At 44.0% G+C, this 14614-nt stretch overlaps 2 protein-coding genes across 3 annotated transcripts in view; one reads left to right on the forward strand and one right to left on the reverse strand.

Annotated features, from left to right (window-relative positions):
• The window catches only part of LOC125374360 (transcription factor Maf-like), a 29777-nt gene that overhangs the window by 3625 nt on the left and 11538 nt on the right, over window positions 1-14614 (reverse strand). The gene's annotated exons all lie outside the window — the stretch shown is intronic.
• Window positions 1641-12384, forward strand: LOC124144958. 2 transcript variants are annotated; one of them, XM_048385196.1, is made up of 7 exons: window positions 1641-1875; window positions 4244-5000; window positions 6623-6949; window positions 8600-8711; window positions 9612-9832; window positions 11448-11574; window positions 12159-12384. In XM_048385196.1, the coding sequence occupies exons 2-7, from the start codon at window positions 4266-4268 to the stop codon at window positions 12266-12268; spliced, it is 1632 nt and encodes a 543-aa protein (XP_048241153.1). In that variant the 5' UTR covers window positions 1641-1875; window positions 4244-4265; the 3' UTR covers window positions 12269-12384. The 2 variants fall into 2 exon arrangements, with proteins under 2 accessions (XP_048241153.1, XP_048241154.1); XM_048385197.1 differs by lacking the exons at window positions 1641-1875; window positions 4244-5000 and adding an exon at window positions 5345-5801 and having other exon boundaries at window positions 12159-12383.

Here is a 14614-nt window from a genome sequence, read left to right on the forward strand (position 1 = left end):
GTTTTCAGATAAAAAGGTTGAAACGATATTTTTTTATTTTATCACTTTACAGTTCACTGGTGAAGAGGAAAGCAAGTGACATGAGGAAGGAAGGGGGCAAAACAGGAGGTTGACCTGTACCAGTGTCTTTATCCCAACTTGAAAAAGGTATAATCTATTTTGAAATTTGAGATTCCAACTTGGTAGGGGCCACATTTAAAGCAGACCCATCTCTTTCCGGTCACTGCTGCAAGACGTCCCTGTTTCTCCGAGAGCGAGTTGGTTTTCACGTTTTCAACAGTATTACAGTATTAAAGTTATATCATGGCGTGCCAGCTTAATGTGTGAGGAGAGCCCAAAGTAATGCAGGTCTCAGACGTTTGCCACTTTGTTGAAACCCACGACCACGGGTATGGTGCTGACAAACCAAGAAATATAATCGGGGCGAACCGGGATTCGAACCCACGTTCTTCTATGGTGTCCAAGGCGCTTTGCGGCGCCTTAGACAACTGGGCGATCTGTGCCCCTTCGAGAAAGAACAAGTTTATTTTTCTTCACAAAACAATATTTTTAGCACACACACACACCCTGATCCCACCCTCTACCGTCCTAAATGGTCGGCCTCTAACTGTCAGCATTATAACTTCGTATGCACCTTGTGGGGATTCCCTTGTCAGAGGACGTGGCTCCCCAAATATATGTTGTATTTTATATATATCGCTATGTACTTTACTCTTACATCGGCAGTTTAACCCAATGCAAGTGAGACATTAGTTTGTCATCTCATTAGATCAGATCTTAGATCTTAGATTAGTAGACCACCTCCGTGGTCTAGTGGCAGAGAGTCCGCCCGGAGAGCGGAAGGTCCGGGGTTCGATCCCCGACAGCGTCATACCAAAAGACGTGGAAAGATGGTACTTGTTGTTACCCTGTTTGGCGCTCGGCATTAAGGGGCTAAAACAAGGACTGGTCGGCTCGGAGTCAGTATACTGTGTCTGAGTGGGGTATTCATGTTAAACTGCGGCATGGTATCTCAGTGAGCTAGCACTATAAATCGGCATCAGTCCGGACAAGTACAAGCAGCCACACAAACACATACGTGTACATGCACGTCGCTATATAAGTGCAATAATCTTGGACGCGACGTTAAACCCCATTTCACCTCACCTCCTTAAATTAGTGGCAACACCCAACCGGCAGTAAAACTATTAACTCTCATCTAACGTTCTTCATGAATATTTATTCAATCCCTATCTGTACCATCGCTTTGACAGTATCGCGGGGTTTAGCGGGTCCTCGCGCGGCTAAGGGATACAACTCAGGTGCGGCGCCTGAGGCCATTGGGTAATCCTGGGTGAATGAAGAGACAAGAAATAGGAAATATTGATGAACAGTAAAAATAGCGTGAATTATTTCTTTTTAAAAAAATGGTGATGTTTACATGTTCAAATCATTTCAAACAAATCACATTTTTTGACAGTATGTACGTAGGTTTGTAGGTATTTAGTTTTAGTTTTATTTATCAACGGGGCTATTTGATAATTCAATAACCTAACTTAACTTAATAATCACTCATTTATGGCATGAATGTTTACTCGCTAAGATAAGTTGGCTCGGTCCATTGGAGTATGTGAATCGACCAGATGCGTTTGTCAGTCGAAGCCTTGTCAAGCCGACCCAGATAAAAGGCCGACCAATTGATGTTATTGAGTGTCTGTTTGTGGGGGTTAGGTGAGGCTGGGATCCTATACCCAGATAGCTGTCAAATGTTCGGTCCCTGACGTTCGTTCCCTGACGTTCGTTCCCGCACGTTCGTCTATTTCCGTGAGGGTTCATTCGCACCAGCTGACATCTCCCAGGAAGGTTGTCGTGACACACACATAAAAGATCTGCTGAGTAAGTAACATTTCACATTAAATTATGTAATCATATGCATAATCATAATTATGTAAAGAGCACTATGTGTTATAATTCAGCTGAAGGCCATTGTCCGATATCTCCATTGTTTTCACGTGGCGCGTGTAACACTGTATGGCCAGAGACATCTGCTGGTGCAGATATCAAGCATTTTCAAATCAAATGAAATTGTGGCGTCATAATATAGTATTAATGAATGTAAGCTATACATTGCGAAATTCACATGTGTTTTAAAGCCGCCCAAACACCATGTTATCAATAAGCCACATTAGGTTCCGGCACAGGAACTCGATATAGAGGGGTGTTGTTTTTTTCTTTACGAATATATTATGTCATACACGCTATCATCGAGTTCCTGTGGGTTCCGATGGGTTTGTTGACGGAACACAGGCGCATTTGTGAAAAACAGGCGCCCCGCATGCTGGGGTCGATCTCAATTGCACGTAGGGCACGTGCCGAATATACCCGTCTGGTCGTCACGTGCAGCACTGTTCCCAAGTGTCCGCGCAACTCTCAAACGAGGAATCCAAGATTCAGTTTACAATCCTACGCCAATCTTGGCAAGCAATTCAATACATACACCTATTAAGCAACGACATATCCAAAAACTCTTCACCATTTTGTCAGGCATTTATATTCACAACACCAGTCTCATATCACTTCTTCAGTCAAAATTCCGGTCCGCGAGACCTCCCGCTATTCTAACTGCTGCAAGTCACGGAACAGGCAGTTTTCACAATATGGCCTCAATTCTGTAGCAGACAGCTTGACATCCAATCGTTATCAGCTGGTATTCGGTAATGTTGACATCGTTTGTTTGACATCATGACCTAAGGAACTGTGGGTAGATGCACAGGTCGCTCGACAATTGTCATGAGGTGAGGCGAAATGGGGTTTAACGTCGCGTCCAAGATTATTAAACTTACATAGGACGTGCATGCACATACTTGTTGTTACCCTGACTGACGCTCGGCAATAAGGAAATAAAAATGGGACTGCTCGTCACAGAGTCGACAAACTGTGGTTGAGAGGAGGGGAGGAGAGGGGAGGGGAGGGGAGGTGAGAAGGGGAGAGGAGGGGAGGGGAGGGGAGGGGATACCATCCTGCGGCATGGTATCTCAGTTGGCTAACACTATTTGCATGCACATTCACGTCGCCATATAAGTGCAATTATCTTTAAAACGAGGTTGAACCCCATTTCGAGGCGGTGGTCTAGCCTAGTGGTCAAGAACGTTTGCACGTCACATCGAAGGCCCGGGTTCGATTCCCCACATGCGAACAATGTGTCATGTCAATTCCTGAAGTTTGAATCATAACTATGTTTTTCAGAATTTTCCAACGACAATAAAAGAGCAAGGACAAGCATATTTTTTAATGAAACTCCCGGGTGCTGATTAGTATCCATTTATCGTGTCAGGATCCGCTAGTTCTGTGTTCGAATCTCGGATTTACCAACATCTCCCTTGACATGAGCTAAATGTGCTAAATGTGAGAGGAAAATTCAAAACGATGCTGTTCAAGGCGGCATAACATTGTACGATCCTATGACGTGCAGACCTGGCAGGTTTCCCCGCCTGTCTGGAGACATTGAAGGCGAAATAATCCAGGGTTAGGGGCCTGATACCTATGATTGTGGGTTCGAATCCAGGTTAGCCCCAGGTTTGTCAGCACCATACCCGTGCTCGTGGGTTTCACCGAAGTGGTAAACGTCTAAACACATACCCCCACCCCACACACAAACACATACACAACACAACACAACACACACACTACAACATACATACACACCATACAGACACTACAGACCCGTGAAGATTCCGGGGTAGAATAGGTCTTCAGCAACTCATGCTTGTCGTTAAAGGCGACTAACGGGATCGGGTGGTCAGGCTCGCTGACTTGGTTGACGCATGTCATCGATCGCAATTGCGTGGATCGATGCTCATGACATTAATCACTGGATTGTCTGGTCCAGACTCGATTATTTACAGACCGCCGTCATATAGCTGGAAATTGCTGAGTGCGGCGTTAAACAAAACACCACCACCAACAACAACAGTCACTACACAACAACACACCACACCACGCGGCGTTAAATCCAACATCCTCTCCTTATTATAATTTGGGGGCGGTCGGGTAGCCTCGTGGTTAAAGCGTTCGCTCGTCACGCCGAAGATCCGGGTTCGATTCCCGACATGGGTACAATGTGTGAAGCCCATTTCTGGTGTCCCCCGCCGTGATATTGCTGGAATATTGCTAAAAGTGGCGTAAAGCCATACTCACTCACTCACTCACTCACTCACTATTATAATTTGTCGGTAATAATTAATACTTTTTATTCTTCCTGCAGGTTGCAAGTCTAGCCTTGCAACATGGGAGTTGGAGGGTTATGGACCTACTGCAAAGACAACCGTCCTTCGTGTGGACAGAGAGTGGACTTCGTACAAGTTGCGAAGCAACGAGACGGGATTGTTCTTCTGGTAGATTACTACTCCTTTGAGTTCCTCATCATTGAGAAATTTTGGTCGACCTTGAGCAGGGCAACCGGCAACCCATACCTCAAGCATTCGGGGGGAGAATACCATACACTTAATGACTACATAACAAAGTTGATCCAGGATCTGAAGAGTCTTGGCATCGAACTTGAATTTGTTCTGGACGGTGCCCAAGGAACCTCACCGGAAGTACTGGATATGAGAACTCCAGTTTGGAAAAAACGGTATTCTCAGTATGTGAAGAATCAAAGCCAAATCATCAGTATGTTCAGTGGAGAGAAAGAGGCACGTGACTTGCGATCTTCACTGCAACCATTGCTGCTAACCACGCAGCTCCTCATGACGGTGAAGGCTTGTGGGTGTCCAGTTCATTGCGTCACAGAAGAAGCTGACTGCTGTATTGCACTGAAGCTGCAGACAGACCTTAAAGCATTTGCTGTTTTGAGTAACGACACTGACTTTTGTGTGTTCGAAGGAGGAGCGATGATACATAGCGAGATGTTTGATATGTACAAGAACATCAAACCGAAGACAGGGACATTGTTGCCGATGAAACCAAACAAACTGATTTGTCATGTTGTTTCGGCAGAAAAAGTTCGAAGAAGCCTGGGGGTATGTCTCAAAAGCTTTTCATTCCATATACCATCAGATTACACAAATGCGTTTGTGGGTAAGTACCGACTTTGTATCATGAAGTCTTTTCATTAGAAGCTTATGACCACGTCACCGGGATTTGTTTTCATTTCAAAAGAACTAATCCAAAGTCGTTCGTTAGCAACCAGGTACTGTCTTCTGTCACAATACGGAAATATTGGCATTCATCAACACGGGAATGTTTATCGTACAAACTTACAGAGATGCTGGTTGCCCCGTGATAAATCCATTTCTCCGCATATTGTGAGGTTGTTGGGGGGGGGGGGGAATGGGGTTTTATGTTGCGTTCAAAATTAGTTCACTAATGTTTTCTGACATCATACGTTTTCGGATTGTCTTGTTTACTCGCGCTATAATGACAGGTCTGGCGTCACACAGGACATTGTAAATACTCAGATGCTGGCTTATTTTTACGATAAAGTTGTCTTGCACTCTGTCACCTGGGGCTTCCCAAAGTTGACACTCCGTACTTCATCTGAAATACGACCAAACTCCGACAATTGACTTACGTTTCGTACCAAGTAATGGTCAAAGTATGCTAAAGTATCCACCTCATAACATTTGTGCTAAATGCATCCTCAGTTACAGAACCTCCGACAAATGATAGAGTTCAGCATTATGGCAGGGAACGACATCACAAAACCTTTTATGAATCAGCTCAGTCGTCTCCTTGAGGGGTCAAGGTCAATTCCGAATGTTACCAGATGGGTCCAGACCTACGGATTTGTCGAAAACCATCCTAAATATAAACAGATTCAGGTTTGAATTATTATTGGTTTTGTCTATATTAGTAACCAACGAGTAAAATGTTTGGTCCAAATTTTAATCTGTTAAGCTGTCGTCTTCACAGGTTGTACTGTACCGTAATCACTACTAGTAGCCTTAACATTCATGTATTTGCTAGAATGTTAAAGAACAATGACCCCATGAAGATCCGGGTTAGAATTGGTGTTCAGCAACCTATGCCTGTCGTAACAGGCGACTAAAGGGATCGGGTAGTCAGGCTTACTTACTTGGTTGATGCATGTCATCGCATCCCTGTAGATCGATGCTCATGGTGTCAATCACTGGATTGACTGGTCCAGGTTCGAGTATTTACAGACCGCCGTCAGAAAGCTGGAATATTGCTGAGTGCGGCGCCGTTAAAAGACAAAGTAAGAGTGAATAAACTTTTACGCCGCTTGAACGGTATTTCAGTAATATTATTACGTCAGATTCATATAGGAGAAAAGTCTGAAGGGATGCAATACGTGAACTATCCGGGGTAGAATAGGTCTTCAGCAACCCATGCTTGCCGTAAAAGATGACTATGCTTTGACTAACGGGATCGGGTGGTCAGGCTCGCTGACTTGGTTGATGCTAGTCATCGATCCCAATTGCGTGGATCGATGTTCATGATATCAATCACTGGATTGTCTGGTCCAGACTCGATTATTTACAGACCGCCGTCATATAGCTGGAATATTGCTGACTGCGGCGTTTAACAACAAACCCACCAACCTACCAATACGTGAACTGTTAGATGACTAATTAGAGGAAAACATTCAATTTCATTGACTACCAAATCTCTGTTACACCAGTGTCCAAGTTTGCAAGCAGCTGTAGAGAGGTCCAGGGCATTCTACACATTGGCAGCTGTGGAGTTAGACGAACCAAGCAACCCCATTGCAGCGTTACTGGGCAGGGGCATGACACTTGGAACTTTCCATTCCTCGCTGCTGGCCATGCACAACGGCGTTTACTGGGAGACGGTGCACATAGAGCAGCCGTCCCTGTGTGGCAAGACGGCCGAGACTGCCCTCGCTGAGCTCCGGAAGAGGATATACAGGATGGTGCTTCCTGAAGACGTCAACACCGTGACCGAGTTTGGCATCAGCCCTACAAACCAGCATTTCACAGGCATACAGGTAAGATATACATTTACGTTTTGCAGTCCAATCTATCTACCCCAAGCTAGTTTATTACAGAGCTTGTTCTGTATACTACTTAAATTAAGAGGTGAGGTGAAATGGGGTTTAACGTCGCGTCCAAGATTATTGCACTTATATAGCGACGTGCATGTTCGTGTGTGTGTTTGTGTGGCTGCTTGTACTAGTCCGGACTGATGCCGATTTATAGTGCTATCTCACTGACATACCATGCCGCAGTTTAACATGAATACCCCACTCAGACACAGTATACTGACTCCGTGCCGACCAGTCCTTGTTTTAGCCCCTTAATGCCGAGCGCCAGACAGGGTAACAACAAGTACCATCTTTTAACGTCTTTTGGTATGACGCGGCCGGGGATCGAACCCCGGACCTTCCGCTCTCCGGGCGGACGCTCTACCACTAGACCGCGGAGGCGGTACTAAAATTAAGAAAATCTGCTTCTTACACATAACTACTGTTAATCTGTCATGCCAATTAAAGTTCTTGAACTTATTTGGAGTAGTATATAATGAAACTACGTTTATCCAGAAAATGCCGGACGAGTTTTTTGGGGAACATGTACCTGTTTAAACCCATTCACGATAAAGAATTTAGAATTAAGTTGGAGTAAAGAATAGTCTATCACCCACGTCCCAGAGACTCTGTCAAATAAGTGCAGTGTTGTGACAGAAGATTTTCTCACACCAATCAATGTCATCTCAGCCCGACTCCTGGAAAGATTGGACAAAAGAGCTGAGATGTTTCACTTCAAAATGTCACGAGATGATCGTTTTATAGGTAATCAACAAAAACACATACACCAAGTGGGTGAGTGAGTTAGTTGGGTTTAACGCCGCTTTTAACAGTATTATATTGAAATCACGACGTTTCAGCTTAATGTGGGAGGAAAGTCCGAAATGATATAGGTCTCAGAAATGACCACTTCGGTGCAACCAACGAGCACGGGTATGGTGCCGACAAACCTAGAAACATAGTAGGGGCGAACCGGGATTCGAACCCACAATCATATATTTCTACCGTGCCCAAGGGACGCAACTCGGCACAGCGAAACGCGGCGCCTTAGACGACTGGGTCACCTGTGCCCCCCATACACCAACTAGTTGATAGAAGGAATATTATCCGACCGAGCCGAACACTTTTTTTCAGGACGTCCAGTATGCCAAATGAAATTTTGTCTTTTCTGTTGTCAAACTTGAACTGTTTCTTTCTATTACTCTCTGAAACAAATTAGTTTTTTTCTCTCAAAGTCTTAACTGTTTTCAGACAAATCAATTTGTTTTCCTGTCAGTTTCATTTGGAACGTTACCGGGCTTGGGCTGAAACTATAAACCTTTGTCAAGCTCTATCTAACCTTGAAAAGTCCATTCATCGAAAGATTCATACGCGAAGATATCTGGGGGCGGTCGGGTTGCCTGGTGGTTAAAGCGTTCGCTCGTCACGACGAAGACCCGGGTTGGATTCCCGACATAGGTACAATGTGTGAAGCCCATTTCTGGTGTCCCCCGTCGTGATATTGCTGGAACATTGCTAAAAGCGGCGTAAACCAATACTCACTCACTACCTCACTCTTTTTCGGCAGATTATCGAGACTGAATATAACCTGGCATCGACGTTAAATATTTCCAGGTAGACGTTGACCAGTACAGATCAGTTCCATCCATGCTGAATATTTGCCCAGGGGAGGTGCAGGAGAATCTTCAACACTTTGAGCGAATTATTACCCATCAAGAAGTTGCATGTATGTTACTTAAGTGCTGAGACCCGTGAAGATCCGTGGTAGAATAGGTATTCAGCAACCCATGCTTGCCGTAAAAGGTGACTATGCTTGTCGTAAGGGGGCTAACGGGTTCGCTGTCTTGGTTGATGCATATCATTGATCCCAATTATGTGGATAGATGCTCATGATGTCAATCACTGGATTGTCCGGTCCAGACTCGTTATTTACCGCCGTCATACAGCTGGAATATTGCCGTGTGCGGCGTTTAATATGAACGATGATCGAATCATCAGACTATTCTTTCATTGCTGTTCTGGCTCAGAAAATTCGGCCTTCTTCTTCCTCGTCAGTTCCACGAGGATTCTCAGTATCCAATACATATAATATGAGGATCGCGTGGTCACAATGTGTCATGTTGCTGATGGCGTAGCATCGTACTCCGATGACGTGGATCATTTTCATGCCTACAACCGGCCCGTGAAGATCCGGGGTAGAATAGGTCTTCAGCAACCCATTCTTGCCATAAAAGGCGACTATGCTTGTCGTAAAAGGCGACTAACGGGATCGGGTGGCCAGGTTCGTTGACTTGGTTGATGCATGTCATCGATCCCAATTGCGTGGATCGATGCTCATGTTATCAATCACTGGATTGTCTGGTCCAGACTCGATTATTTACAGACCGCCGTCATATAGCTGGAATATTGCTGAGTGCGGCGTTAAACAACAAACAAACAAACAAACAAACAAAATCATGCCTACAACCTCTCGTTTTTTCTGGCTCAGGCTCGATTATTTACAGTCCGACATAATATAAACTCGAGAGTAAAATCTGTAGGTGGTGTTTCAGAGACTAAGGCGTCCTGTATTTGCAAACAATGTTTTACCAATCGCCGTGTAACACAACCCTTATTACCTCTGCAGCCACCAAGTCCTGGTTTGAGGACTATGGCAGGAGAACAGGCTTCCTGTGCCACATCCTGCGCTACTTCCTGCTGCTCAACTGGAAGCAAAATTTGTTCATCACACAAGATGAGTTCTGTGCACTGTTCGCTGTGGTGTTTGGATCAAGAAACGAGAGATGGCACCAGGGACTTCGTATAAAGCCTTCCCCGCGAAGTGCTACCATAAGCGCCTGGTTCCAGGTAGGTGCGAACAGGTCATGCCTCCAGTGTTATAACTAATTTGAAATGTATAACATTGTAGGGCGTATGGAATGGCCAACAGCATCAGGTCATGCTTCCAGTTTTATAACTAATTTGAAATGTATAACATTGTGGGGCGTATGGAATGGCCTACAGCGTCAGTTCTTCCCGCCGAAAACCCATACTTTTATACCCCACACTCGTAAAGGGTGAGTTCATTCTTTGTGTCCCCGCCATGACAAGGAAGTGGCAATCCCACCCCACTCCAATATGACTGGATGACGTGGGTAGCCTCATGGTCAGAGCGTTCGTTCGTCACGCCAAAGACCCGGGTTTTATTTCCAACATGGGTACAATTGTTCGAAGCCAATTTCAAGTGTCCAACGCCGTGATATTGCTGAAATATTGCTAAATGCGGCGTAAAATCACACTCACTCACTCATAGTGAAACCTGATTAGTCCGATCAGGGGCCGCTGTACAGAGGATTCTTTTAAGGAACGTCAAGATTTATATCATTTCTTTAACAAAGCATTATCAATGATATAGGCTTACGACACAAAGACGTATATGTCACACTCCAATAACTTTAGTATGAAAACTGGTGTTGTTTACAAACAACGGAACAACATGGATATCTTTGAAGAGTGGACCTTTATTCTTTTTGTGCGAAGTTTCGGTACATATGTTCGTTGTTTTGTCAAGCAAACTATGAACCTGACCAGGATTCAAATCCAGGATTATGATCTTTGGTAGTCATCTGCGTCCTCCCAACCCATTTATATAATTAGTGATCACGGCGGTTGGTAAAGGAAACGCTGCAATAAAGAAATCATGATATCTGATTTTAGAAGATTCTGAAGTCATTTTTGTACAAATGTAACAAAAATGATCCATAAAAAAAAAGTAATCCTGCAAGATGTCACAAATTGAGACATTCAGACATCTTAACCAAGAGAGGAAATTGCAATGGGATAAGAATATTCCTTGTTCGGACTGTCAAAAATTCTTAATCAATCCCCTGCCAAGCCTGTTCAAAGCTGCACTCGGTCCGAGCGTCACATTTCCGGAGTGTCTACCTGCTATTTTGGGGAGTCTTGTATCATTCCCAGAAGGGAACGAAAATCGAGTGCAGATTGACGGGGTTAATAATGGTACCGCTTTGAGCAAGCACCTTGAGTGAGGAGGCTAGCGCAATTACAGTACACACATCATCATTAGATCACCATCATCATTATTATTTGACCCCCATTAACTCACTCACCCTCACTCATTCAAACTCTTGGAACTCACTTGCAGAAATGTGTTTCCAGAATGTCTACCTCTACGCCCACTCACTCACTCACTGCTTGTCGTAAGAGGCGACTAACGGGATCGGGTGGTCAGGCTCGCTGACTTGGTCTATGCATGTCATCGCATCCCAATTGCGTGGATCGATGTTCATGATGTCAATCACTGAATTGTCTGGTCCAGACTCGATTATTTTTCAGTGCGGCGTTTTGTGTTTCCAGAATGTGTACCTTTACGCTCACAGGCTTCTCGGTGTAGTCTTGTGTCTGTCTGACGAGTTCCCTACACAACTCACTCACTCACTAACTCACCCACTTGTGTTTCCAGAATGTGTACCTCCACGCTCACAGACTTCTCGGGGGGGTCTTGTATCTGTCTGACGAGTTCCCCACACCGGCCGACATCTTCTCAGGAGCTGTATGGAATTCCTATTACGCTTACCGCAAGTCCGAAGGTGAGAAATGTAGCCTCAGGCAATTCCTTCCTTTGATAAAAACTGCATCATGGTCTTTGTCCTTCAAAGAAAACCTTAATGGGTCTCTTGAAAGTAATACCATCCAAACCCATAATTTACCCACCAATAATCTGCCATGGTCATCCACACAACGGTCTGCAAAGTCGTCAAGAAATTGCTTCATTAAAAGATTAACATCTGTTGAGAAATGTTAGTTTTGAAGTTTGTGAGTGAGTTGGGTTTAACGCCGCTTTTAACAGTATTCCAGTTATATCACGGCACGTCAGCTTAATGTTGGAGGTAAGTCCGAAGTGATGCAGGTCTCAGACGTTTACCACTTTGGTGAAACCCACGAGCACGGGTATGGTGCTGACAAACCTAGTAACATAATCGGGGCGAACCGGGATTCGAACCCACAATCATAGGTTTCTGGCGTTCCCAAGGGACGCAACTCTGCATAGCGAATCGCGGCGCCTTAGACGACTGGGCCACCCGTGCCCCCTTTGAAGTTTGTAATTAGCATACTCGTGAAGGTACATGTATTCCTATTCCGCTTCTCACAACGTTTTGTTTTATATATCCAGACATGCCCACACCAGCCTTCAGCCGTTGTAAGAACGAAATCGACCAGACAGTGTCTTCAATGGAGAACAGGGACATGATGAAGGAAATAGTCAATGGGGTGTTCGGGTAGACGGGGGAGGGTAGAGACACAAAATTTATTTTCCCCTTTTTCTTTCACCAGGGAATGTATAAGTCAGAGCTCCAGATAAGCTTTTGGTGTTGTGGGTATTTTACCAATGCATTTTAAAATCATTGGGTATCAGTAATTCTATCTGCGTATTCAAATTTCTGTTACCCACTAGTTTTTACACATGTGGGTATTTAAGTTAAATATTTAAAAACACTATTCATCTAGTCCCTGCAAACTGGTGTCGTGTGGGTTCGAGAGCTTTATAGGACTCAAAAATACCACGATACTTCCACAAGAAAGTGTGATGGCAAATGATCATGATGTAACTGTCATCGTGGAGTTTGGCAAGGTTGACGGAATGCCCGTTTATAATTTCAAAATAAGTTGCTGATTTGCTAATCGAATACGCAGGGTTACTTCACAATATTTTGATGATACGCACAAGTTTTATTTTTGTAGCGTATCTGTAATGTTCGTTGCGTACTTGATACGCTTGGATTATATTTTACTGTGTATTTCTGCATTTCTGATGCGTATTTCACGCAGATACGCAGCTTATCTGGAGCTCTGTTATAAGGCGCTGGAAATTACTTTTTCGTCCCTAATTATCTTGGGTTCGAATCCCGGATTGGCCTTGTTTATGATTCTTGGTTTGTCCGCACCACACCAGTCTTCGGTTTTTCCAAAGTCAAAGTTTTAGGCCTGCTTTCTTCCCAGTCCTCGTAAATATTGTCCTCGTTTCCTGACGTGTTGTGGCGACGAGTGCGTGTCTGGTGTTTCACTGGAAGTCACTGTTATCACAGACTAACATATTTCTGGTAGAGAATACACAAACATGGAAGAGAAATAATTATGTCACGGATGAAATAATTAGGGAAACACATTTAAGATAATAAAGTCAATTTCTGCCTGGCAATGTTTGTAGATTTTTTTTTATAAGCTATTGTCGTCCTCTACTTGAGATAAACAGCATCTTAAGAGAAAAAGAAAATGTACTTACCGAAAACGCACGTGTTTATTTATCGGTGTTGTTGAGCAAAACGCTAAAACGTCGTTTGGAACACTTTGACTTCTTGATAAGTATTTTGTTCTGAAACACTCGTTAATGACTCGAACTTTACAAACAGGAATAAAGCATGATTAAGGTGTAGTAACGATTGCCAGGTACCCTTCTGTCCACTGGGGGCCCGGGTGGCCCAGTCGTCTAAGGCGCCGCGATTCGCTGTGCGCAGTTGCGTCCCTTGGGCACGCCAGAAACCTATGATTGTGGGTTCGAATCCCGGTTCTCCCCAATCATGTTTCTAGGTTTGTCAGCACCATACCCGTGCTCGTGGGTTTTACCGAAGTGGTAAACGTCGGAGACCTGCATCACTTCGGGCTTTCCTCCCACATTAAGCTGACACGCCTTGATATAACTGGAATAATGTTAAAAGCGGCGTTAAACCCAACTCACTCACTCACCTTCTGTCCGCTGGTAGGTTAGAAGGACAAACATGTTCAAGTGTACATGCAGATTAACATCCAGCAAAGCATGTTGAAGAGGACTATACAGACGCACACAAGTTAAGCTTTTACACAACAAATACATTGCAACATACGATTCCGACTATATCATGAGCATGTGTCTATCAAATAGAGATGATACCAGGTGTTCGCGAAAAGGTCAGCGTATTTACCCCACCGGTGCAAAGGCAAGCCAATTGTTTATCCAAACTGATTTATATTACTTATGCGTCAAATTTGAAAATGTCCTCCACACGTCTACCATATTTTTTAAAGCTTTACTGCGTCCTTGGATGGTGTAACCTTGATCAAACAGCTTTTGAGCAAGATTCGGATTAATGTTAGTGTGACTGGTTAGAATATTGTCACTGTTGAATGTCCTGAAAGAGTCATTCACAGGCGGAATCAAACGGGGGCTCCATATATAGCTATAGTCAGTTAGGGTGATTTGTCATCGTCATGTACCTCATTCCTGTTATACGCGTGGATCCATTATACATTCTCCATAAATACCAAGGAGAGATCACTCAACAATTTAAAAACACTTTAAGTCTGGCAGTCTGATCAGACATCACATTATTCACAAAAAGTAAGAGCAAGTATCAGAGATCACCATTTAAAAGTCTTACTTCATGCTATAATGTTCTCTCCTGTCCCCAAAAGATCCATTAAATTTGTCATTGCACATTATCCATTGTAATCTATTTGTTGCACATATTGACGACATGGCGTATACAATTAAAGTACCTGTACCATGCATGAAGCTTCTAATCTGCAGATGAGTGAGTGAGTTAATGCTTTACGTCACATCGGCAATATTTCAGCCATATCGTGACGAGAATC

Source organism: Haliotis rufescens, unplaced genomic scaffold (genome assembly GCF_023055435.1).
Source record: "Haliotis rufescens isolate VD_foot unplaced genomic scaffold, xgHalRufe1.0.p SCAF_55, whole genome shotgun sequence".
NCBI lineage: Eukaryota > Metazoa > Mollusca > Gastropoda > Lepetellida > Haliotidae > Haliotis > Haliotis rufescens.